Source organism: Dasypus novemcinctus, chromosome 9, assembly GCF_030445035.2.
Source record: "Dasypus novemcinctus isolate mDasNov1 chromosome 9, mDasNov1.1.hap2, whole genome shotgun sequence".
NCBI classification, from domain to species: domain Eukaryota; kingdom Metazoa; phylum Chordata; class Mammalia; order Cingulata; family Dasypodidae; genus Dasypus; species Dasypus novemcinctus.
In genome coordinates this window covers 89,646,617-89,671,132 of record NC_080681.1, presented here as the reverse complement: position 1 = coordinate 89,671,132, position 24,516 = coordinate 89,646,617, and the positions used below count along the sequence as shown (strand labels likewise).

The 24,516-nt window shown below is 52.4% G+C and overlaps 2 protein-coding genes and 1 long non-coding RNA gene across 9 annotated transcripts in view; 2 read left to right on the top strand and 1 right to left on the bottom strand.

The window, feature by feature from the left end:
- The window catches only part of ST3GAL3 (ST3 beta-galactoside alpha-2,3-sialyltransferase 3), a 319,352-nt gene extending 304,943 nt beyond the window's left edge, over positions 1 to 14,409 (top strand). For 3 of the 6 annotated variants that reach the window (XM_058303749.2, XM_058303748.2, XM_071217500.1), the window contains 3 exons: positions 7,777 to 7,923; positions 8,165 to 8,311; positions 13,333 to 13,562. In XM_058303749.2, the coding sequence (XP_058159732.1) occupies positions 7,777 to 7,923; positions 8,165 to 8,311; positions 13,333 to 13,422 (384 nt within the window). In that variant the 3' untranslated portion in view covers positions 13,423 to 13,562. Of the gene's footprint in view, positions 1 to 7,776; positions 7,924 to 8,164; positions 8,312 to 13,332 lie in introns of all 6 variants that reach the window. The other 3 variants (XM_058303745.2, XM_058303746.2, XM_058303747.2) reach the window with 2 other exon arrangements.
- A 2,246-nt stretch (positions 14,410 to 16,655) lies between these two features.
- On the top strand, positions 16,656 to 20,374 carry ARTN (artemin). 2 transcript variants are annotated; one of them, XM_058303740.2, is made up of 6 exons: positions 16,656 to 16,881; positions 17,327 to 17,473; positions 18,127 to 18,254; positions 18,870 to 18,931; positions 19,234 to 19,372; positions 19,451 to 20,374. In XM_058303740.2, the coding sequence occupies exons 4-6, from the start codon at positions 18,872 to 18,874 to the stop codon at positions 19,903 to 19,905; spliced, it is 654 nt and encodes a 217-aa protein (XP_058159723.1). In that variant the 5' UTR covers positions 16,656 to 16,881; positions 17,327 to 17,473; positions 18,127 to 18,254; positions 18,870 to 18,871; the 3' UTR covers positions 19,906 to 20,374. The 2 variants fall into 2 exon arrangements, with proteins under 2 accessions (XP_058159723.1, XP_058159724.1); XM_058303741.2 differs by lacking the exon at positions 16,656 to 16,881 and adding an exon at positions 16,905 to 17,094.
- A 649-nt stretch (positions 20,375 to 21,023) lies between these two features.
- Positions 21,024 to 24,492, bottom strand: LOC131279780 (uncharacterized). The gene is made up of 3 exons (XR_009187234.2): positions 24,072 to 24,492; positions 22,939 to 23,031; positions 21,024 to 21,941 (listed from the first exon to the last, which is right to left on the bottom strand). It is a non-coding gene; the product is annotated as an uncharacterized lncRNA (long non-coding RNA).
- Positions 24,493 to 24,516: the final 24 nt, after the last annotated feature.

Sequence of the window (24,516 nt, the reverse complement as noted above, 5' to 3'; positions counted from 1 at the left end):
GAAGTCTACACCCAAGCCCTAAGGACAGGGCAGACCTCTATTTAACAGTTTAATCATTTGGTTTATCACTGTCAAATGTTTAGAGTCTAAATTTTAGACATGTGGTATGTGGGCATCTATCTGTAATTCTGTCCCAGAGGCTGCATGGATGTGGTGGGAGTAGCTGGAGATGAGGCTGGGGGGGGCGGGAGCAGTGAAGGTAAGCCAAAGTCAGGCCAAGGTGGTGAAGGTAAGCCGAAGTCAGGCCAAGGAGCCTGGACTTTATCATGACCACTAATAATAGCAGAAGTTCACAAGAGCAGACTTGATGCCCGGTGTATTCTATACATGACTTTTACGTGTACTAGCCCAGAGGTGCTATTGTCATTACCCTTTTTTCTTAGATGAGAGTATTGAAACTTAGAAAGGGTAAATAACTTGCCCACTGGCACAGAGTTCGTATTTGGAGTCTCAGGGTTCAAAAACACACCTAAGCTCTTAACGATCACAGCAAGTTGTCTCAGTGGGCAGGGGAAAGCTGCTGGAGATTTAAATGTGACTTTCAAGATCAGATTTGGGTAGGGAAGTGAAGGAATTGGAGGAAGGCGAGATGGAGGAAGGGAGACCTGGTGACTAAGGCGAGAGTCCTCAGGCAGTGGCAGCAGGATCACAAGAGTGGGCGTATCTGCCCCTCTTCTGGCTGAAGACAGCCAGCCCGTGGTGAATTTCTCACATCCTGGTATGCAGACTACTTCTCCTGACAGAGCAGGGACGAGGCTGTGGGAAAAGAATCCTGCGAATGGGTGTGCAGGGAAGCACTGCAGGAGCCTGGCCAGGAAGGCGTGTTCTTCCCAGTGGCTTTTCCCTGTCACTCCTGGCTGTGCTGTCACGAGCAGAGCAAGCTGCAAGGGGGTTGGCGGCACCTCGGGACCGCACCGATGAACTGGGTCCAGACTTGACTGAGGGTAGGGACATTCCTGGAGGGGGAGGGGTTCATCAAGGAACACAGCCCACAGCTGGCCTTGAGGAGAGTTGACCATCCTGTGGCCAGTGTCTATGAGGCTTGATGCACATCTCCGTTGTGTCCTGAAGGCTGGGGAAAGGAGATGTGCAAGTCCTTGGGATGTTTGGACATCTACCAGGTACAGGCCTTCTGGAACAGGGCCGTGTTCAGTGCCAGGCTGTCAGTGTCACCTGGCAGCAGGAAGGCCTCCAGGGCCTCCTGCTCCCCTGCAGGGAACCAAAGGGCAAAGCTAGGTTTCCACCAAAAGCTCCCCCATTCCCCTATCTTCCTGAATGGATGGGTGGGTGGATGGATGGATGGATGGATGGATGGATGTGCACTAGCCTCCCTGAGGCATCTGAAGTTGCCAGCCACACCCTCTACTTCACTCTCTTAGCTTTTTAACACCCACTAATAATCATAATAGGTAAGATGTATTGAGCTCTTGCTCTCTGCCAGACACCGCACTAGAGCTCATGAAATGCATAGTATCTCAGTTGATCCTCACAGCCATGTGGGAAGTCAGTCTTGTCATCCCTGTTTTGTGCAGATGGAGTTCAAGGCTTCAAGAGATAAAGTGATTGACATGCCCCAGGTCCACAGATATGCTGGCGATGGCACGGGAACCTCGCTTTTCCAGACCCCAATGCTCCCACGACCTGCTTCTGCATTTCCCTCTCCTTCTCTCATCTCTTTTCTCTTTCTTCATCTCCTCCATGGGTTCCTCTGTTCCCACCTACCCCTTATATGTTGGTGTTTTCAGGATTCTGTTTGGGGTTCTCATCTCTTCTCACCCTCTACCAAAAGCTCTTAATCTGAAGTCAGCAAGTCCCCTTGACTTCACGAACTCTGTGACCCTCTGAAATAGTATTCAAAATGTGCCTGTGTATGTTTTTTTGAATAGAAGAGCCTTAGATATTTTATAGAGGACAAGCTGAAGTTTTGTTGATAATTAATACTTTTATGGCCAGGAAACTCAGAAATGCCCAGATCCTATCTTGTTTTACTGTTCCTCCTTTCCCTGAAATTCCTGAGGAAGCTCCTCATCAAGACAAGGACAGATGAGAGGTAAAAGAATCACTGAATTGTTGGTTGTTTCAGTCCCCAGTCCTCTCATGCAGAGTTCTCTGGGACTAAGACTCAAGCTCAGAAACTTATTTCCCCCAGAGTCTCAACATTTCTCTCAGCCACTGCTGGCTACTGAGAACTTGATTGGGCCTGCCTCACCTTACCCACAGCTGCATAGAAGTCAGAGAAAGAGAGAGTGCACGCGCCTGTGTGAGACTTTTCACCTCATACCAGTAAGTGGGACATACTCAGTATCCTCAAATCGGAACAGTCAGATTAGTAGTTTCTCTTCCAAGGAAAGAATAATGGTGGCAAGAGAGAGACATTTTCTCCTAGAGCTCTTATCAGATGCTCAAGGGGGTTGAAATAATAAGCTTATGTCCTACTGTTTCACAAGGTTGAATATAGGACTCTAGGCATATGGAAAAGACCCAGAGATACTATTTCAGAGAGTGCAGCTCACGTCATGGAAAGAACCAGGCTCTCAAGTTGAACCCCCACGCAATACTCCCCAGCTGTGAGTGCCACCTTGGGTAAGTCCCTGTATTTCTCTGAGCCTCAGTCCCCTCTGTGAAACGAGATGTGGGCACCAACCTTAGAGTTCCTGGAGGGTAGAGGGAGGTCTCATTCGTCTTTGACCCCAGGCACGCAGCCCAAGTTCAGGGACACAGGAGTCTCTGCTCCTGCTGATTTGCCTGGCCAGGCCCACTGACTTCCTGAGGCAGGATGATAATACGTGGTGTGGCAGAAAGAACACCCGTCCTAGAGTCAGAACACTTGAGTTTGAGTCTTGGCACAGCCACTTGCAAGCTCTGTGACCTTGAGCATGTTTACTGCATTTTGGCTCCATACCTGTGAAGTGGGTGAAAGTTGAAGACATGTAAATAAAGTCATGTCTGTGAAAACTAGTCGGGAGCCTAGCACACGCCCCCCACTGGGCCCATTCCTGGCTCTCCCTGCACCCTCCTGAGCAGCCCCTGCACGTCCTCCCTCCCTTTTAGGTGTGTGTGGGGCAGGCACGGGCAGGAACCCTGGGTGGGGAACTGTCGGGGCCTGCCAACCTCCAGAGAAGGGACAGGGGGCTGTGCCATGCTTGGCACAGGCTGGCACCTGCCATTCCTTTCAGTCCACATCTGACCCATCCAGGAGGGGCTTCTCCCCCATTCCACGTGAGGTCTTGGTCATTTCTCCACCCTTACCTTTCCTCTAGGTCCTACTATCCCTCTGTGTTTCTTTTTTACACTCACACCCCTCTCAGCAGGAGGAAGAACTGGGGTCAGCTCTTTCAGACCAATGGGGGCTGAGACTCAGAAAAGCTTGCCTTAAGGGCCCATCCTTTGAGTTGAGCCTTGGAGGACGGATAGAATTTGCCAGAAGACAAGGTGTTTGCCACAGAGGTGAAGAGACACAGGGAGAGAAGGGCTGGAACAGAGACAGTCCTTTCAAGGGGCAGCAGAAGAGGCTGAAGAGGTACTAACCAGTGGGGGGCAGTTTGCTGCTGCTGTGAACAGTGGAGGGGTCTTGGATGGACTGTGCGTCTCCCTTAGGAAATACTCAGGCATGCCCTCTCACTGCCAGGTGCTGTGCTGAGATGAATCAGATGTGAATGCCTGTCCTGTGAGACAGCGGGCAGGGGTTAGAGGGTGACGACACATCACTAATGTCAATACTAACCGTGAGTTTGGCACTCAACTTGAGTTATCTTGTTTAATTCTCACAACAGCCCATAAGGTGAAAAATATCATTATTCCCGTTTTATGCTTAGGAAACTTAAGTTACTTGCCCAGGGTCATCACAGTGAGGGACGTTGAATCCCAGGCCCAGGGTTTTAACTCTGTATTTTATCACCTCCCAAAGGTTCGATGTCAGTTCCATCTTGCGATGAGGGAGTCAGGAAAGATGTAAGGGAGGAGAAGATGCTGAGCCTTCCACAATGTTTATCAGGTGGAGAGCAGCGGGAAGGCTATTAGAGACAAGGAGAAGCTGCGGCAAAAGCACGGGGGCACGATTTAGCCAGGAGGGAACCTCAGATGGGGCTGAAATTGAAACTGGAGAGGCAGACAGAGCTTTAGGAACCAGCTGAAAAGTGTGGGCCATCTCCTGTGGGCAGTGGTGATGTGACCTGATTTGTATATAGAAAGGTCATTTTGGCGGCAAGTGGAAAATGATTTGAGAGGCGGAGGCAGCCCATTCTAGGCACTTGAATAAATTGTTGACTAAATTAATGGAATTGGACAATTATTTGTTGTATACCGTCACGTTCCAGTCACTCTACTGGGCTTTGCAGGGATTAGCAATCGGCAAGGCAGATGGCGCCCAAGGCCAGATGAAAGGTGGGGCGTCCTGGGAGCAGCGCGTTTGGGAGGAAGGGATGGATCAGCGGGGTACTTAGACAGTAAAAGTGAAAGAAGCAGATGACCAGTAGGACAGAATGGGCTGGACAGACAGAAAAATCTAACATCGATTCCCAGGTTTCTGGTTTGGAAAATTTGGATGGACAGTAGAGGGCAGGGAACACAGGATGCAGAGCAGATCTGTGGAAACTAGAAGCAATTCAAGTCCAACAACAGAGGATTGGTAAATAAGTTTGCTATATCTCTTTATTTCATAGAAAACATGACAAAATTCTTAGAAAACATAATAATCCACTATATGGATGTATTATGTATCATTTAACCAAACCTCTATTGTCAACTTTTGATTTTTTCCCCTAGTTTGTCACTCTAATGAATAATGTTGCAAAAAACAGCTTATTACAAAGATCTTCATCTTTCTGATTATGTTTAGAAGGGAAATTTGGGGTATCATAAGGTATAAAGATGAGGCTTTTTATACACATTGCCAAATTTCTTTTTAGAAAGGCTGCGTCAAAATTTACTCCCATAGCAATGTAGGAAAATTCTACAGCAGCATATCATCACAAGTATTAAAATTTATGGGTACATATACATATTCACACACATACATATACATATTTATACACATTTAGTCAATCAAAAGCCTCATTATTGTTTTAATTTGCATTTCTTTGTCACTAATGAGAGTGCTTATTAACATTTTTTTATGTCCTTTACCCATTTTTGTGGGGTCTCATATTAATTTCTCATGAGTTTTTAAAATATGCATTTCTTACTATTTATGAGAAAAATGTTTCCCATTCTGTTGTTTCTCTCTTAATTTTGCTTATTATATTTTCGATGTGCCAGTGTACATAAAAGTGTTTATGAAGTCAAAATCTGTTTATCTTTTTCTCTGTTTCTTCCATTGCATTAATGTTTAGAAAGTTCAGTGATAAAATAAATACCCAGCTAAACCTTATTGTATTTTTACTTTTTTAACTTGTTATTTTGTGTATGGTATGAGGAGAGGAAATAAATAGATCTTTTCTCCAAATTGCAAATTTTCAAATACCACTTGCTGAGAAATTCTTATTGTTCCTGCTGACTCACAAGGCTTCCTTCAGTATAATCCAAGTTATTATATATATTGATCTGCTTCTGGTCTATTCTGTTGCACTGATCTATATATTGATTCTTACATGTTTCATTATTTTAATAATTTAAAATTTATCATATATCTAAATATCTAAATTTTTTTAAACTGGGGGCTATTTTCACCTATTAAATTTTTTGGACCAATTTTTAGAATCCTCTTGATAAAGTTTCAAAATTCCTATTGGGATATTTCTTGTAATTATCTTAAGCCTATAAATTAATCTGGGAGAACTGGCAATGTTTTATTTTATTTCTACTCTTTTTTTTTTAAGGAGGTACAGGGGATTGAACCCAGGATCTCATACATGGGAAGCAGGCACTCAATCACTGAGCCAAACCTACTCCTGGCAATTTTTGTTTTTGTTGTCATTGTTGTTTTATTTTCTGAGGTACTGAGGCCAGGGATTGAAAGCCAGACCTCATATGTGCGAAGCTGGTGCTCAACCACTGAGCCACATCTGCTCTCCTAGATTGTTTGTTTGTTTGTTTGCTTGTTTGTTTTTATTTTAGAAGGAAACAGGGACTGAACCTGGGACCTCCTGTGTGGGAAGCAGGAGCCCAACCACTTGAGTCATACCCACTTCTCCTGACAATGTTTTAATATTCAGCCTTCTCACCCAGAAATATGATGTGCCTCTTCTTTTATTTTTCAAGTCATCTTTTTCCCCTCAATAAAGGATTGTAGTTTTCTCATTATAGGCCCCACATATTCTTTAAATTTATTGCTCAGTATTTGATGTTTTCTATTAGGGATGCAAATGAGATATCTCTTTTCATTTTTTCTGGTGATCGTTTCCTGTTGGAGTCTAGGCCCCATTACTGAGCTATTTTATCCATTCTAAATTTCATTGGTTGTTTCAGGTTTTCTAGCAAATAACAAACTCACTGGAAATAACAATTAGGTTGGAGCCTTTGGGTCAGTAATGCCTCCAGTCTGCAGGGATGTTTGTGATTTTCTCCAGCAGTGGTCAAGAGCCCAGGTTTTTTTGTTTTTGTTTTGTTTTTAAAAGATTTATTTGTTATTTATTTCTCTCCCCTTCCCCCCTGCCCCTTGCATTCTTGTTGCGTCATCTTGCTGCATCAGCGCTCTGTGTAGCACCACTCCTAGGCAGGCTGCGCTTTTTTCTGTGGGGTGGCTCTCCTTGCGGGGCACACTCCTTGTGCATGGGGCTCCCCTATGTGGGGCACATCCCTGTGTGGCACGGAACTCCTTGCACGCATCAGCACTGGCTGTGGGCCAGCTCATCACATGGGTCAGGAGGCCTGGATTTGAACCCTGGACCTCCCATGTGGTAGGCAGACACTCTATCAGTTGAGCCAAATCTGCTTCCCTTAAGGGTGGAGAAAGTGGATGAATGGATTCATGCAAATGTCAGGGTTTCACTGGGCTGGGGCAATAGAAGGACAAGGGGCAGGGTGTGGAAGGGACTCAAGACTGGAAGTGAAGGTCCACAGGCTCTAGACCAGGACGGGATTATATACTGGATGGAACCAGGGAGGGGGGAGGGGGAACTCTATATGGTTGGAAGGAGAGGAAGTTGTGGCCCAGGAATGGACACTGGGATGTCGGTTTCAGAGTGGGCACCTCTCCAGTGCAGCAACTAAGATCCATGGGAGAAGAATGATCCCATTTTTAAGTTAAAGAAACTGAGGCTCGGAGAGCTTGTCATTTACCCAGTCACCCAGCTCTGGTCAGTAGCAGAACTGGAACCTGAGCATTGTTCTGCTTTACTAGCTCACATCTGTCTTTATTTTTCAGGTTCACTTTAGAACAGTTGACTGAGAACCAGGAGAGACAGCAGGAGGGCCAGGAGGAGAACACAGCAGAGCAGATAGGAGAGAGAGGGCAGGCTCCTCCTGGGCCGCTCGGTTGCTGCAGACGGGCAGGCAGGACCATTGGGCCTTCCTGTGGGCCCCAGAACCCACCCGGGCCGGAGTAGCATACCCCACAGTGTCCCGCATCCTGCGCCCTGGCCCTATAGCTCGCTTTGTATCCCCTGTGACACACTGTGTCCCCACCACACGCTCACTATTCCCCATCTCTGATCCTTGTCTATCCCATGTCCCTGACTCATAGCCAAGTTCTCCCGACACAGCTCTGTTTATACCACCTGCCCCAGATCCTCATGCCCCCACCTCCTTTCTCATTTATCCGTACCTGCTTTGGGTCCTACTCACTGGTCCTGTCACAGTTGTGTGCCCAGCTCATTTCTACTTATGCTATGTCCACAGAGTGCTTCGGATGGCTTCTGGAAATCTGTGGCCACTCGGGTGCCCAAGGAGCCCTCTGAGATTCGCATCCTCAACCCCTATTTCATCCAGGAGGCAGCCTTCACCCTCATCGGACTGCCCTTCAACAATGGCCTTATGGGCCGGGGGGTGAGCTAGCTGGGACCTGGGAGAGATGAGGCGGGAAACGGGAGCAGAGGTGCCTTAGGAAGGACGGGGGCTGGGAGTGGAGGGAGGGCGGACAGTGCTCCTGGGAGGTGGTTTTGGGGGGAAGAGGGCTCAGTCCTTGGGATGGGAATGGAACTCAGTTCTGGGGAGCTTAGCTGAGGGTCTCCATCAGACCTAGCCCTCCTGCTGAACTCGACGCTCCCCTCTCCCACCCCTGTTCCAGAACATCCCGACGCTTGGCAGTGTGGCAGTGACCATGGCATTACACGGCTGTGATGAAGTGGCAGTCGCAGGCTTTGGCTACGACATGAGCACGCCCAATGCACCCCTGCACTACTATGAGACGGTGCGCATGGCGGCCATCAAAGAGGTGCGGGCCTGGCATGGCCATTCCCCGGGCAGGGCCTAGGGAGGGGCTTTTCCAGCGCAAACGGCAGGCTCTGACTGCACATGCACAAATGAATGGTAAAGGGATGAGCCAAGCCCCCAGAGTGCCCCAGCAAGGCCTGGCCTCCTCCCCTAGCTGCCTTGACACTGGCGGTCTATCCCTGCATCTCGGGCCTCCGATCACCAAGCAGAGGCAAGGACTTCCATCCTGTGTCTCTCCCTTCCCAGCTTCCCACTGAACCCAGCACCCTCAGCCTCAGCCTTCTGGGTGCTCCCTCCATGAGACTCCCTGCCCTTGTCTCCTCCGTGCTGCGTGCCCCAGCATCATACTCAAGTCCAGCTGTTGGCGCCAGCTCAGTCACCCTCTCGGCTGCGGTCCCTACCTTCCCCCAGAGGACTTTTTGCCCCCCCCCAAACAACCTACAACAAACACTGCTTCTCGGTCCCAGGACGGCCATCCTGTACTTCCACCACCCTTCCTCACCAGAATTGCTTCCCAGGTGACTCATATGTACAGGTACATTAAGTTTGAGAAGCATTAAAGTTCTCCCGGCCTATCTGTTGGCCTCTCCTGGCATCTCTCCCATCATAGCCAGGACCCCATGTGGAAAATCCAAACCGCTCTGACTATCTATCCCCTTACCTTCCACTATCCCTCCACTAAACCTGGCCTGAAAACTGGAACTCATGGGCCAGTGGTTTGAGCCCCTTGTCTGCTTCTACATCCAGGCGACTAAGGGTAGTTGGAGGAAATCTCACATCTGCGCAGATTCCTATTTCTGTAAATTTCAGCCACGCCCCCTTTCCTGGCTCTGCACTCTTTGGGCACGCCTTTCTCTTATCCTGCCATCACAGCTGTTCAGAGCCTTCCACTTCTCCTCAAGCTCCCAACCCTCCACCTCCTCCGATGACAAAGCTGTCAGCCTCCTGCTGGACTGTTCCCTTTGCACTCCTCACTCCCTCTCAGCCCCTTACCCCTTGCCACCTGGCTGGCCCCCTCCCTCCTCCTCTGCCATGACTCCACCAAGGCCACCAGTGAATTGCCTCACTGCTGCCAAATCCAGCGGACACATTTTTTCTTGATTGCTCAGAAACACGTTTTATATCAACCACCCCTATGTCTTTGAAACTCTCCCCTGCTTAGACTTCCAAGACAGTGACATGGTCAGGAATTTCTAGTTTTCCTCCTGTTTCACTAGCCATTCTCTCACTCCCTTTCTCAGGGCTATCCTTCTCGATCAATCCCTTAAATGTCAACATTGCCAAGGCCCCATCCTAGACAATCTTCTATTTCTCACTCTACATGTTCTCCAGGAGGTTTATGTCCACATCTATGGCTTCAATTACCATCTTCATCACATCTGGTTTTTTGGTGCCTTCGGGCTATCTCACTTAATCTGGTGTTATTTCAAGGGTAGAGAAAGGACTTGGGACTCTCACAGGAAACCAGAACCACCAACAGCTGGGCCTGCAGTTGGCTGGAATGGGGCTTAGGAGTGGGAAGCCTACTCTGGATCCAGGACAGCTTCTGGGATGTCTTGAGGATGGGAGCCATAGACGTGGCAATAGCCCCATCGTGGAGGGCTTTCTACGCCAGGGTAGGGCTTTGATCTTCACTCTGAAGGCAGTGGGGTGCTGTGGAAAGAGTTTTTAGGTAGTCGATTAGCATGCAGTGAGGCCACTGTGGCTGCAGGAGGAATGGAGGAGGCCAGGCAGGAGGAACTGGTAGGGGGGCTACTGCAGCAGTCTAGGCAAGATGATGGCTCTAGAGCCAGAGTTGGGGCCGTGAGGATGAGGAGGAGACAGAGGTAAGAATCCATTAGGATTTTAGATCAGTAGGGCCTGGGGAGTTCCTCCGTATATGAATGAGGAAGGACCAGGACTGCCTTCCCTAAATCTGTGTCTAGGGAAGGCCGAAGCTGTCTTCTACCTGCCATATCTCAGGAGAACATTGTTCCTTCATCGTGTAAAACCCAAGGCTTGTGGCAGTGAGCCTCCTGCACAGTGACATCCTGGGTCCTGAACCTGGCTCTGTACCTTTGTTTCCTTATCTATAAAAGAGATAAGAATAGCACCTACTTCCTGGGGTTTTGGAAAGATTGGATGTGATCATGTGTAACAAAACAAAAAAGACCTAGCACATAGGAAGTGCTCAAAAATGTTAGGCTTTTTTTTTCCCTTTTAAACCCCTACTCATCACTACTACTTACCAACTTCCTGGATGAGGATTCCCAGAAAATGTTGACGTCTGGGTTAGAACTCCTGCTGTCCCTTTGGCTGTCTTCTAGTAAACAACTCAAGAGCTCTGGTTCACCACACTGGTTCACCTCCCTGGTCTTGATCAGCCAGCAGGAGTGTGTGGATGTGAAGACAAGCGGAGCAAGGACCGAATGTTGGATATAGTTAAGGAATGTTAAAAGGAATTCATATGGGGAAGCGGACTTGGCCCAGTGGATAGGGCGTCCGTCTACCACATGGGAGGTCCGCGGTTCAATTCCAGGCCTCCTTGACCCATGTGGAGCTGGCCCACGTGCAGTGCTGATGCGCTCAAGGAGTGCCGTGCCATGCAGGGGTGTCCCCCGCATAGGGGAGCCCCATGCACAAGGAGTGCACCCCGTAAGGAGAGCCACCCAGCGCGAAAGAAAGTGCAGCCTGCCCAAGAATGACGCTGCACACACGGAGAGCTGACACAGCAAGATGACGCAAAAAGAAACACAGATTCCTGGTAAAAGGGGAGAGAAATACATAAAAAATAAATCTTTACAAAAAAAAGGAATTCATAAAGGAGACTAAGAGAGGAGGGGAAAACTAAGAAAATGCAGAGTCATGGAGACCAAAGGAGTAGTATTTCAAAAAGAAAATGTCAACGTCAGATGCTGCAGAGAAGTCCAGTAAAATAAGTACTGAGAAATGGCCATTGGACGAGCCAATTAGGAGGTCACTGCTGGCCGTGGTGAGAGGCGCTTCAAAGGAATGGTGGAGTAGGAGCCAGATTGCAGTAGCTGAACAGTGAGCAGAAGGTGATGAAGTAGAGACTGCAAGTGGCTGGCACATAGTAAGGAAGCTTGGAGGCAAAGGGGAGGAGAGAGGCTGAGCAGTAGCTAGGGGATGAAGTGGATTCATACAGGAGTCTGTGACATAGCAGAGAAATCTGGACTGAAATTAAAGAGCTATGAGTTGTGAGATAAGATTTACCAGGGAGCATAGAGAAAGAAGCACAGATAGGCAGGGCAGAATTCTAGGAACACCAATATTTAAAGGTAGGGTGAGGGAAGAGGAGCCAAAGACAAAGCCTGAAAAAAAAGCTGTGGGAAGAAAAACTCTTCTAAGTGTGGACTGTGATGTCAGGTGGGCATCAGGATGCAGCATCAAGGGTCCTGTTAAGGCTAGGGACCTAGGGCTACCAGAATGTGCCCCAGCCCAGAGCCAGCCTTCCCTGTAGAGTTCTTGATGGAAATGCACTAGGGCATGTTACCTTTGTTACCAAAGGAACAAGGGCAATGAAAACAAGTACAGTTTTACTGTGACCCGGGCTCAGGCATCGCATCCCCATGCAGCGACTCTGGCAAGCTTAGCAGTGGTCTGCAAGGAAGGAGGAATTAGGAAGAGAGCTCCAGAGAAATGGCATTGCCTGATGCAAGAGACTACACCCAAGGGCAGACTTTTATGTTTACTTTTCTATTATGAAAATGGCCAACCATATTCATAAGTATAGAGAATAAAAGAATGAAATCCCATGGACCTATCTCCCACCATCCTCTGCATCAAGGAAAGGAGACTGGCAGGTGGCAAAGGATAATGGTATATACATCAAAGGAGCCAAGGTTGTTAGGGATTTGGAAGGGATATCCACATGTAAGTAGCAATGAAGAGTGAGGAAGGCTGTGCCTGCCTTCCGGCTCTGTGGAATGGAGTGGGAGGGAGGGAACGGCGACTTGAAAGTCACCCCATAAGAGTGTATCTGGGGGATGCTGTCCTTATGAGACAGCTGCTTTGTAGGGTCAGCACAAGAAGTGGAAGGCAGGGTTGAGAGAAGAGGAATCCAAGGAATTGTGCTGGTCACTGCCTGAGCTTCAGATTGAAAGGATTTGGAAGCTTGGGGAGGATGGACTGGACGAGAACACGAGCTGGACAGAGCCATACAGGCATTTTGTATTGCTCGGCCCCAGTAAATAGTACCTACTAATACTGTTACGGTAAGGCTTAGTGCAGACAAATGCCATAGAGAGATCAGTTAGTCGCAACTCTGAAGTCTATTGGCTTCCATTCAGGCCTGCGTTCATTCATTCAGCCCTTTCCTCAGTCACTGGGAGACTTACTCATCAAAACTTCCAGGTGACAGTAATGGGGATAGGAAAGAACCTGATTTGGGGTGAGGTTTTCCCCCAGGAAGCCCTAAAGGGCAACATCTTCCTTCTAATTTCTGCATTAGCAATGAGATTAGCCTCTTCTCCTTGGGCTCGGGGCTCCTGTGATCTCCAGGCAGGGGGCGGGATTTCATCAGTTGCCCTGGGCCTTGACAGTGAATTGCATCAGGCCAGGGAATGACTAAGCCGCCCCTCCATGCAGGACTCACCTGCAGGCCTGGCCCAGACCTAAGTGACTCACGTGGCCTACCCACAGGGTGCCTAGGACTTGGGTGTTGCCAGAAAAGAAGGGAGGTGATGTTTTGGGGAGCAAGGTCCTTTCCCCAGCACTGGAGAAGGGCGGTGGGAAACTTCACCCCTCCAAAAGCTTGGAAGAAGTTGAGAGGCGTCGTTCTCCTGGGCTGATGAAAGGGCTTAGAAGTTTGTTTTCACTACATCTCAGGAAGGGAGGAGGATGAGTTGTGGAGCTTCAAGAGTAGGAGCATCATTATCTTGTTGGCCCTCAGGCCTTCCATAGTCAGGGAGCATCAGAGGGTGGTTACCCAAGCCCCAAGGTGGGTCATTAAAAGTTTGAACAGGGCTTTGTCCCAGCAGCTACCTGGGCTGCCCAGCCGATCACTCCTCTCTTTCCTTCCAGTCCTGGACACACAACATTCAGCGAGAAAAAGAGTTTCTGCGGAAGCTGGTGAAAGCACGCGTCATCACTGACCTAACCAGTGGCATCTGAGGTGGGCCCAGCACATGGCCACAGAGGCCCAGGCAACCACCAGGAGCAAGCAGCAGCCACCGCCACCTGCCCACTTCATTGGCCTAGGTCTGGCTCTGCCTGAGAGGCGCGGGAGCCTTCAGACCCAGAGAAGGACCGTGCCAAGTGGCTCCAGGGGCGGCGAGGCCTTGGCGGGGCAGGCAGAGCTGTGCCTGCTTGGAGGCTAGCCTCAGAGACCAGCACTCAACCTCACTGTCAGCCTGGGTCCTTGAAGCCAGAGGGCCAGGAGGCAGCTGGCTGTGCCCCACAGGCCCAGCACGCAGGAGGTGGGACATTAGGCAGCAAGGCTGCTGCCAGAATCATTTCTCCAATCAGTGTTTGGTGTATTATCATTTTGTGAATTTGGGTAGGGGGGAGGGAAGGGATAATTTATTTTTAAATAAGGTTGGAGATGTCAAGTTTGGTCCACTTGCCATGCAGAAAGAGGCCACTAGAAGGCCCATTGAGCAAGGATAACAATCAGTGCGCTCCCAGGAGGGCGGGATTGCCATGACCAGCCTGTCCCTTCTCCAGGGCTACGGAGACGGGGCCAGGATCTCATCCCAGTTCACCTCCAGCTCATGACACTGTTTGCCTTTCTTGGGGAGAAGATGAGGTATTCCCACTCACCAGCCCCTAGCTGTCCCACAGGGAAACCCTGGAGCCCTCCCTTCTGAGCCAACGAGACAGCCTCTGGCCTAGAGCAGAGAGAACTTTAGAGCTCAGGGGGCAAGACCAGGCCGGCAGATGGGAAGAGCCCCTTTCCCAGCTGCAGCTCATCCACGGGACAGTGCCCCAGGCCTGGACTGACCAACTCGTCAGCTGCTCTGGGTTTCAGCAATGAGATTGCCAGGCCCTTGGGTTCTGCCTTTAGCCTGGGCCAGAGGGAGGTGAGGCACAAGGACCTCACCCAGGCTGTGGCAGCTATCCTAGGCAGCTGGCATGGAAGCAATAAAGCTCTTTCCTGAACCTGGCCTCCTCTTGCTTTCTCTGACTTGCCTAGAAGAACCAGGAACCCAGAGCCTCAGCAACTATACCAGAGCCAAGGGCCATCTCTTCAGCCCACAGAGCCTAGCTTCCTTTCATTCTGTCACCTGCAGAAGCTGGGCAGCCACCTAGGAGTCTCTGGAATCTCTCCTTTTGCCTTAAGAGAGACAGACCAGAGGTATCAGGGCATGCCCCAGAGTCCACCCAGGGCCTCCTGGAGGAGCCAGAGGGCAGGGGATTGAGCACCAAGCCCTAGAACACAGTCACAGCTCTGCAGGGACAGAGACCTGCACAGCACAGGAAAGATACTGTCGAGCCCACAGATCTTCCCCATCTGGCACCTCTGGTTTGGCTCTGGAAAGGGCTTGCCCCAACCCCACCCTTAGCACAAAGGGTCCCCCCCTCAGTCCCTCACCCCCACTCCCAGCTGCAAATAGTAAGGCACATGGCCCCCCTCCAGGCAGTCTCCCAGGAACTTTAGAAAGGACACCCCTGCCACCACCACCACCACTCCTTCCTACCTTCAGAGCTCTAGAATCTGATCCCTCCCTTCCCCAGCATTCCCAGGCAGGGGCATGTCCCAGGATGGGGCAGACACATATACTGGCACTTTAGGCCCTGGCATGAGCTTCTGGCCAGAGGCCGCCTCTGCAGCCCTAAATGGGGCTGGCTGGCCCCTTCACCTCTATCCTGCCTGCCCCAGAGAGCCTAACCATGGCAGGGGCCAGTGTCTTTGCACACCTCCCCTTACTCCCGCTGCCTGTCCTCAGACAGAAGCCTCCAGAGCTGAGGGGGAAAGCGTCTCCTTCAGGCGCTGGTAAGGGACAGGCAAGCCCAGCAACTCCATCCACGTTCTTCTGGAAAACTCCAATGCACTGCCTATCTATGTGGATGGTAGCCCTGGAGGTGTACGGGGCACAGGTGTGAGCTGCAGACCTGGCTGAAAAGGTCTCAGCACAGCCGCCCCAACTGGATAGCTTGTTGTAGGAGGCAGCGAGAGCAGAGTTGCTCTCTGCTTGTCCTGCTTCCCTACTGGGTCCTACCAATCCAGCGGGCAACCACCACCACCACCACCAGCTGCTCTCTGCTGTCTGGCTTCCAGCATGAAAACTACACTCACAAAAGTAAGCTTTCTCAGTCCTGACCATACCCCAGAATCACCTGGGCAGATTTCAAACCTGTGCATGGCCGCCCGAGATTCTGATTCAAGTCTGGGGTAGCGTGGAGGTGGGTAGTTTTGAAAGGTCCACGAGTGACTCACACATACCCAGGGTACAGCTGCTCCCCATATGTTCCCTGGGCACTCATGCACCCACGGCTTCCACTCTTCATTTGGTCACAATTCCCAAATTGCCATCTCCAGCCCCCTTCTCTCCACTTCACTCCAGGGCTAGAGATCCAGCTGTTTCCTGAACATTTCCCCTAGGCTAATCCACGGGCCCCTCCAACTCAACTTGTCCAACACTGAACTCACAGGCTCCTGCCCCAACCTACCCCTCTTCCAGGAAGCCCCAGCTCCGTAAATGCTTCCCCAATACCTGGTCACCCAGGCCAGAGGCTTAAAGGGTCTTTACTGACCCCTCATCCCCATCCAATCAGGTACCAACGGAAGTCTCAAAAGGGTGAGTTCCGGAAAGCGCCTGTGCATCCCCAGCTCTTGCCACAACTCTGCTTCAGATGTCATTCGCTCTTTCTCCGCTAGCATCCTCCGAACTCCATCTCCACCTCTGGTCTGCCTTGTCGGTCTCCAAACCATCCACCCCATTACAGCCAGTCATTCCACTAAACAATGATCACATCATTCTCTCACTTAAAACCTCTCAGGGGTCTTCAGTGTCATTGAGATAAAGTTCAGGCTGCTTCCTGTGACCCATGATTAGGCATCTGAAATGCTACCCTCCAGCTCCGACTTCACCGCTGCGGCTCAAATATCGCCTTCCTCCGCCCTCCACACCCACTCCTTCCAGCACTGCCCTCCCTGTGCCGTTTGCAGTGGTGTCTCTACCTGCACGCCCCAGGCAGCGCCAGAGGTGGGCGGTGGGCGGCTAGAGCACGATTAGGCCTTGAAAGCGCCAGTGCAGTGCCTCGACCTGAGCAGGCAGCCGAACGACATGTCTGCTGAGAAAACTAGCAGGGGCTCCGAGAGGGGTGAGCAGTCGCTGCGGGCGGCAGGCCCGGACCCCGGAGGCGGCGCACCGGTGGGCGGTGGCTCAAGGCAGGAATGGGCCAGGCCCCCTCCCAGCCCGCCCTCGTTCGCCCTCCCCCGCCCTCGGCCCGGCCTCCCGACTCCCGAGTTCGCGTGTCTACAAACTCCGAACTCCAGTTTCCGCGCCTCTCCCCCGCCCGCGTTCTCCACTCTCAGCGTGGCAGGGTCCCCTCCCAGCGTCTCTCCCCAACCTCGGGGCGCCTAGCCGACCCAGGAGGGGACCGGATCCGGCGGGCGTAGCCGGCCAGGTGAGCCCTGGAAGGTGGGGCGGGGCGGGGGCGCTCCACCTCGGGATCCGGTGACGCCGGGGCTGGAATTTGACACCGGACGGCGGCGGGCAGGAGGCTGCTGAGGGATGGAGTTGGGCCCGGCCCCCAGACACGGCCCACGGGCTCTGCCAGCAGCAGGTCCCTCGGGCCCCAGCCCTCGCTGCGACCCAGGCCCCGAGCCCCGCACCCGCGGTAAGCCGTCGGCCGGCCCATCCCCTCGTCCTAGCTCTGGCTGGATGCGCCTGGGGCTAGGGGGAGCGGGGCAGAACGGTTCCCCCTCCACCCCTTCCTTGCATCCTCGGTCTCCTGGGCCTGCCGCTCTGCTCTCCGCCCCTCCCCGGTCCCCTCAGCCCTGCTTGTCGCTTGTCCGACAGCACTAGCCCTGCCTGCCCGCTGTAATGTGAGGCTCTCGCTGCCGCTACAGGGCGTAGACTGACTGCCAAGGCCGGGTTTTTGGCTAAAAGAGGTGCTGCCAGGTGCACAGCCCCAGGCATGAGCCATTTGAGCTGCGGGGAAAAGCCCAGCACTGATCCCAGCAAAGGTGCCTAGAAGAACTTGCCGAGGGCCCGTGGTGAGTGGCGCGCTGGTGGTGGGGAAGGCAAGGGTCGGAGCTGAGGGAAGTGACCAAGTTGCCCCAGATCACCAGAAGGAAAGATGAGACCTGAGCTACCCTCAAGGAGCCTGCTCTGGGGCTCCCCCTGGCACGAAGGGCCTTTAGGCTTCCTGTGCTGGATGTTTCACCCGGCCTTTCTTCCATCACCGACCTGGCCCCCCGGGGCTCTGTGTCCTGAGCAGAGAGGCACATACCTGGCCCTGGAGGACCACACCTGGGTGGCCTGGGGAGGTCTGGCCCACAGGTGTGCAGGCATTCTGTGTGCTGAGGGGTAAGGGGGGCCGGGGGATGTGACAGCTGGGACCCAAGAGCAGGTCAGCTTACAGAAGCTCATGGGAGCTCTGGGGCCCCAGAGGGCTGTTTGGGAATGCCGGCCAGTAGGGATTCCTGAAAGCTGGTGGGGCTCAGGAAGGCTGGCTCAGGAGCAGGGCCAGACTGCCAGATCCACAGGAGGCAGGAAGAGGGGCAGTCTTGGACCAGCTCTGTAGAGGGCTCGGCTTGGAGACCAGGGGGTTTGTGGAGTCCAGGCTGGCCCTCCTAGGAGTGTCTCCAGCCTGAGTGGGGCTGAGGGTATGGAAAAACCCACTCCCCCACCCCCTTTGATTCTACAGGCTTGGCAGATGCTGCCCCCTGGTGGCCATGGAAAGCCAGGCCCAGGCCTGGCCTTCTCTGAGAGCCCATCAGCCCCGGCCATCGGCTGGCTCATAGGAGACAACTGTGGTCGGAAGAGTGAACTCAGGTGACTCTGGGTCCAGAGCAGCAGTGACAGAGAAGCAGGGTGCAGCAGCTCAGGGTGGGCAGCATAAGCTGAGGCCTGGGCCTCACTGTCATTGGATAAATATTAGGGTGACCATCAAGTACCTTAATTTTCCCCCAGGCCCCAGTTTCCTCCTCTGCACCATAGGGGAAGGCACTTTGTAGAGAACAAGGATGTCCAACTGCTCCCTTTTCCAGCCAGCTCTGGCAGCTCCAGCCCTGCAGCACAGAGGTTCCAGCTGTGTGGTTCCAGTCTTATGGACATAGGCAGTCGCTGAGCTTTTCTGAGCCTTGGTTGCTCATCTGAGAAAAGGGGATTCTACCAACTACCCCCTCACAACTTCAGTTGAGGCCTGCAAGAGGGAAGAGCTGCAAAGCACCTCACACATAGTAAAGGTTCTCAGGGCAGCAACTGAGCAGCAGCTTCCTTCACCTGGGTCCAGTCCAGTTCTCCAAGCCCTTTGTTCCTCACCTGGACCAAATGAGATGGAAGGAAGACCCACTCAAAAGAGAACTCATCTCTCAGTGTTCCAGGCTGCCTCCAGGAGGGTGGGGGAACAGGTCAACAAAGGCTGATGCAAGTCCCTGGTGTTGATAGATATGGAGCCTGGACTTGGAAGCCCTTCTGTGCTGCCCCCCTACTCCCGGCCTAGGTGGCAGGTGAGTGACTCCCAGTGACTCCCGCCTGAGGAAAGGGGGACCTGGCTGAGGAGGGAGAGCAGGGCTTTTGCCAGGGTAGGAGTCAGATGTGGGAGGGAAAGGATCAGGGATGGACCAGGCATGTGGGAGTTTTCTGGATTCAGTGCCCTCAGGTGGGCCATCCCCCTGGGCTCCCTTAACCCCTTTAAGGCCCTCCTGAGCACCCTCCCACCCACACACACACACCTGGGAGCCCCTCCCCTCCCTGAGCTCTCCCACTCTGAGCTCAGGGTGCTCAGTGTCCACTTTGTCCGTCCGCGCAGCCCACCCTGTGGCCGACGCTGGCCGCTCTGGCCCTCCTGAGCAGCGCTGTGGAGGCCTCCCTGCACCCTGCGCCCCGCAGCCCAGCCACCGACGAAGGCCCGGCTCCCGTCCTAGCGCCCCCCGCCGGCCACCTGCCGGGTAGGTGAGAGACTGAGGGCGAGAGGGCGGGGGGCGTGGCTGGCCCAGGACACCTCTCCTGACTGCGTCTCATTCCAGGGGGACGCACGGCCCGTTTGTGCAGCGCAAGAGCCCAGCGGCCGCCGCCGCCCCAGCCTCCCCGGCCCGCGCCGCCCCTGCCCGCGCCACCCCGCGGGGGCCGCGCAGCGCGCGCGGGCGGCCGGGGCCTCCGCTCGCGGGCCGCGGGGGCGCGGGGCTGCCGCCTGCGCGCGCAGCTAGTGCCGGTGCGCGCGCTCGGCCTGGGCCACAGCTCCGACGAGCTCGTGCGTTTCCGCTTCTGCAGCGGCTCCTGCCGCCGGGCGCGCTCCCCGCACGATCTCAGCCTCGCCAGCCTGCTGGGTGCAGGGACCCTGCGGCTGCCCCCGGGCTCTCGACCCGTGAGCCAGCCCTGCTGCCGACCCACCAGCTATGAGGCAGTCTCCTTCATGGACGTCAACAGCACCTGGAGGACCGTGGACCGCCTCTCAGCCACTGCCTGTGACTGCCTGACCTGAGAGCTTTCTCAAGGGGCTTGCAGACTGGACCCGTCTCCATGGATCTTCCTGCCTGGGACCCACCCGCAGGGTCCCTCTAGTCAGGGGCCTCAGCCAGAGATGGCAGCCTCAAAGCTGATGCCCCCCAGTGGGGTGATGGACATCAGTCATGTAGAGATGGACCCAAGACAAGACCAGCAGCCCCAGGGCCCTCGCCCTGCAGGTCCCAACCCCACAGACACTACAGACCTCAGCGCTGGAGACACCTTCGGACCTACTCCTCACAGACTCTGCACTGACCAGCCAATGGACCCTGGACCCCCACTCTGGAGAACCCAGCAAGGTCTGAGGCCCCAGCCCAGGCCCTGTGGGGGATGGATTTAGAGGAGACTTTGCAGTTGCATGGCTAAAAGTGCCTGTACTGAGCTGGCTTTGTACTCACCAGTGGGAGCTGGAGCCCTATTTATTTCTAAGTTATTTATTTACTTCGGTGGTTTGTCAGATCCTTTCCTGGGCAGTGGGGGCTGGAAGGGTAGAAGAGGCTGGGTGGAGATGGAGAGAAGAGGCTGATGATCCCATGTACTTCAGCCCCACTTGACATTCACAGACCTCCCACAGCTTGACTTCCCACCGTTTGCCCCCACCCAGCAGCTCTGGGACAGGGGAACAGGAAACACAGGCAGAGTGAGATGGCCATGGTGCATTCATCAGTACACCCAAACCAGCTCACACTCCCCTGCACAGTCCCCAGCACTAGATCCTGGGGTCACCTCTGGGGCCGAGACTACAGAGCCTTCTATGGTGAAAGCCCTACCCTTGTGACCTCAGACATCCCTGGGGTTCCTGCTTTGTGGGTGAAGACATGGAGAACCACACATTGTTTCAACCCACTGTTATTGATCAGTGCCCTACAATCAAAGGAAGTGTCTTGACGGCAAGGCACCTTAACAGCTTCTCACTGCCTCCACTTGCATGGGGAGCTTGCTTCCCATATTCTGTGAGGCAGCTAGGATGAGAGAGCATCTGTGAAAAGGCTGAGGGTGCAGAAGAGAAGGGCATGGGGGGAGGCTGGCTCAGGGCAATGAAGCACTGAACTTCATGGGGATGAAAAGGCAGGAAAGGACTGAAGATGCTTACCAAGGATATTCATTTATTCACTCAACAAACATTTATTAAGGACATATTATATGTCAGAAACTGGGTAGACACCAGAATTACAGAAGGGAAAGGAACAAGATTCCAGCCCTTAAGAAGCTAAAAGTATAATAAAGGAGACTGAGGATAAATAAGTACTTACATAATAATCATTTGAATTCAACTGAGGATAAATAAGTACTTACATAATAATCATTTGAATTCAACTTGACAAATGGTTTGAAAAGAAGGGCAGGAAGTGAGAGGTACACAACTCTGGAAGGAAGGAAAGGTCTATGCTGACTCTGGCCTCTCACTCTGTCCCCAAGACATCTCCAAAAAGTTGATGCAAGCCTCTGAGCTTTATTGCATGTGCTGTGCAGTGGTGTCTCCTGGATTTGTACTGGGGAGACCTGTGTGCTTTTCCTTGGGAGTCATGTGGGGACATGTTTCTAGGAAGGATGCTAAGTCTGAGCAACTGTGGGGACAGCCAGGCGGGCTGTCAGGAGGCAGTGGGATAAGTAGTCTGGAGGTGAGAAGGGAGTCTGGGCTGGGGGTAGATTTGGGATCTGCCTGCACAGAGGCAGTAGCTGAAGCCATTGGTGGATGAGAGCACACAGAGAGATTTAAGTGAAAACAGGGTTGAGGGTAGAACCCCTCAGGCATTTGACACTGTTGACAGAAATTCCTTCCAAACTGCCTAAATTCCAGCTTGCTTGCTTTGGTACAGTTGCCTCCTTCATCCAGGCTAGAATGAGAAGCTGGCAAGAGCTGTCCGAGGGCTGTGCCCACTCTGGTACCTGTGTTGCCACTCTTCTGTGTTCACTGACCCTGTTCAAATTTTGGTGCTGGAGCAGGTGTAGCTCAGCAGTTGAGCACATGCTTTGCATATACAAGGTCCCAGGTCCAATCCCCAGTACCTCCTAAAAAAAAAAAAAAGAAAGGAAAAACAAATTTTGCTGCTGCCCTCAAATACCCCCCCCCCCTTTGGCCCCTCCCTCTGCCTCCAAACTGATTGGATCCTCAATCTCAGCCCCTGGAAGAAAACCCCTAGCACCAGTGCCATTCCGCTCACAGGGGGGGCTTGCAACATGTAGCCTAAGGACTTGAGCTAACCTTCTTGCTGAAAACAGTTCAAAATGCTAAACAAAAAATATGTATTTAAAAGTTAAATGCATCCACATGGGCTGGCTAGAGCATAGGAAATACTCAGACCAAGACGATAAGTGAAAGCAGGAAGCTAGAGAGGTAAGCAAAGCTCTGAAGCTGGCTTTTCCTTAGCTCCTGAACCCAGCATTGTTTTGTGAGGACTCCTGGAGCTTACGGGAAAGAAGACAAAGCCCAGGGCTCCGTCACCGTGGGGAGTCTATTCCAAATCTCCATAAGGCCAGGACAGTGTAAAGGTGAATTAAGTATAACCCTGTCCCTCTCCTACCACTACCTCCAACCCTCCACCGAAGAAAATTGCCTGCATCCAACTTCCGTGCTAAGTGGAAGGGGTAAAAATCTCTCCTGAGAATTTGTAACTATAAGCAGGTCCTCATTTGGTTTTGCAACCTAAAAAATTCACACTGATATGATGAGTTGAAAAACTTCAAACTGAGAATTTAATTTGGCACGGATATGGATTGGTAGCGGTTGCAAGTGGCTAACAAAAGTTCCCTCTCCTTTCCTGGGCTTTGGGATGCTCTTTCCTGAAACTGCAGACTCTTTCCAGGGTTGTCACAGGTTCTGGCCCCCGGATGACCTACTCTTGTCCCTCAAAGGTATAGATCTCTTCTGTAACTGGATCCCAAAGAGTCACCTAGCACTTGACTCTAAGCTATCCTGAACTGCAATCCACAACTCCTGGAGATCACCCTTGAATACTGGTCCCCCAGAAATGCCCCCACCCCTCTCCAGGGCCTCCTTCAATCCTACTGTTTTCGAAGCATGTTCAGGAGCCATTGTTGGTGAGGTCTGGCTTCTTTTTCTGCTAGGGGAGGCCAGGGGATGAGGTGAAAGAAACCTGGACTGGAAACAGGAAGAAAATTCATATTGACCAGGTTATGGCTTTGGTATGAAGCCCTATTGTATCATCTCAGTTTGCCCTTCATTTTTCAAGAAAAGTGAGTCTCAGAAGAAGTCAAGGTCTCATGGCTAAAAAGAAGCAGAGCCAGGTTTTGAACCCATGCCTGAGTACAGAATCTGTGCTTTTAAACCCTGATGCTCAAAGGCAACCACTCCCTCTCCTTCCCCCACCTCCCACTAATTCTCCCCTCCTGGTCTCCTCTCTTCCCTCTCCTCCACCAGTGAAGCCACCAGCCAGCACAGGGGCAGGGCATTTCACGTTGCTAGGCACAGGCCTGAAACCAGTTACTTTATTTTGGCTTCCTGTTTCCTCCTTCCAAATGTCCCCTGCCTCTACTCTTTCCTCTTTTGATTTATCCTCCATAGCAGACAGACTTTCTAAAATACAAATCCAGTCAGCACTGTTCACTTTAAAACCCATCAGGGGTTTCATACTGCACTTGGAAGAAAGGCTATAAACTCCTAGAGTCTAGTGCTCTCAGTTTGCCTTTCCAACCTCTCAATTACTCACCCTCCCCCTTCACCACCCCACATATATCCCCTTAAGCCGAACACAAGTCACTAGCTTTTCTTCAGTCAGTTTCTCAGTAAAGGGTTGTTGAGTGACTAGATTATTTCCCCTGCACTTTGCTACCAGCTCCTGAAGCCCCTTCCTTCCCAGGCTCTATTTTTCAAGTTCAGATCAGGCTTCCCCTCCTCAGGAAAGCCTTCACGAATCTCGGGCCTCCGCAGCTGTTGCCAATGCTAGCTTCCTCACCTGAACACCAGTACAGAGGTCCCTTCCCTTTTAATTGCTTTTTTTCCCTGTTGGGGGTAGCCAGTAGGAGCTAACAAAAGGACAAACTGGAGGGATGAGAGGCAGGGACTGTCTGGGAGTGGCCTTGAAGCTGGGCTGTGCCACCCCAGCTGTGTGTCCCAAGACAAGATGTGCTTAACCTCACCCACACTTGGTTAATACGAAAATGGTGAATGAAAATACCCACCTCAGTTGGTGAGAGAAGCAGACCTAAGGTATGCAAAGTACCGCTCCTGGCACTTAAATGAGAGCTATTCTTATTCTAATTACTCATAAAGAGAAGTTACTTCCAAGAACCTTATGAAAGTCTCCGAGCACTGTCCATGGTACGAGGTCTCCTGGCTCCTCTCTGGGTGGTCCCGAGAATCATCCTTTTTGATTCCCGAAGTGCGCCAAATCCCCTCTCTTCTCTGGGTGGTGCTGACGCCCTCTTTGCAAACGGCCCCTTTCCTAGGCGCGAGGATGCGCCCGCAGCGCCACGATCCTCCACACACAGGCGCCTTGAATCACATCCTCCTCGGGAGCTGCCCCGCAGCGCTCCTAGCGGGTCTGGCCGCGAGCCGGGGTCTGCCGCGCTAGGCCTGGGGCAGGCCTGGCTCTGCGGGTCCTGAGACCATGTGCTCCCGGCCTCC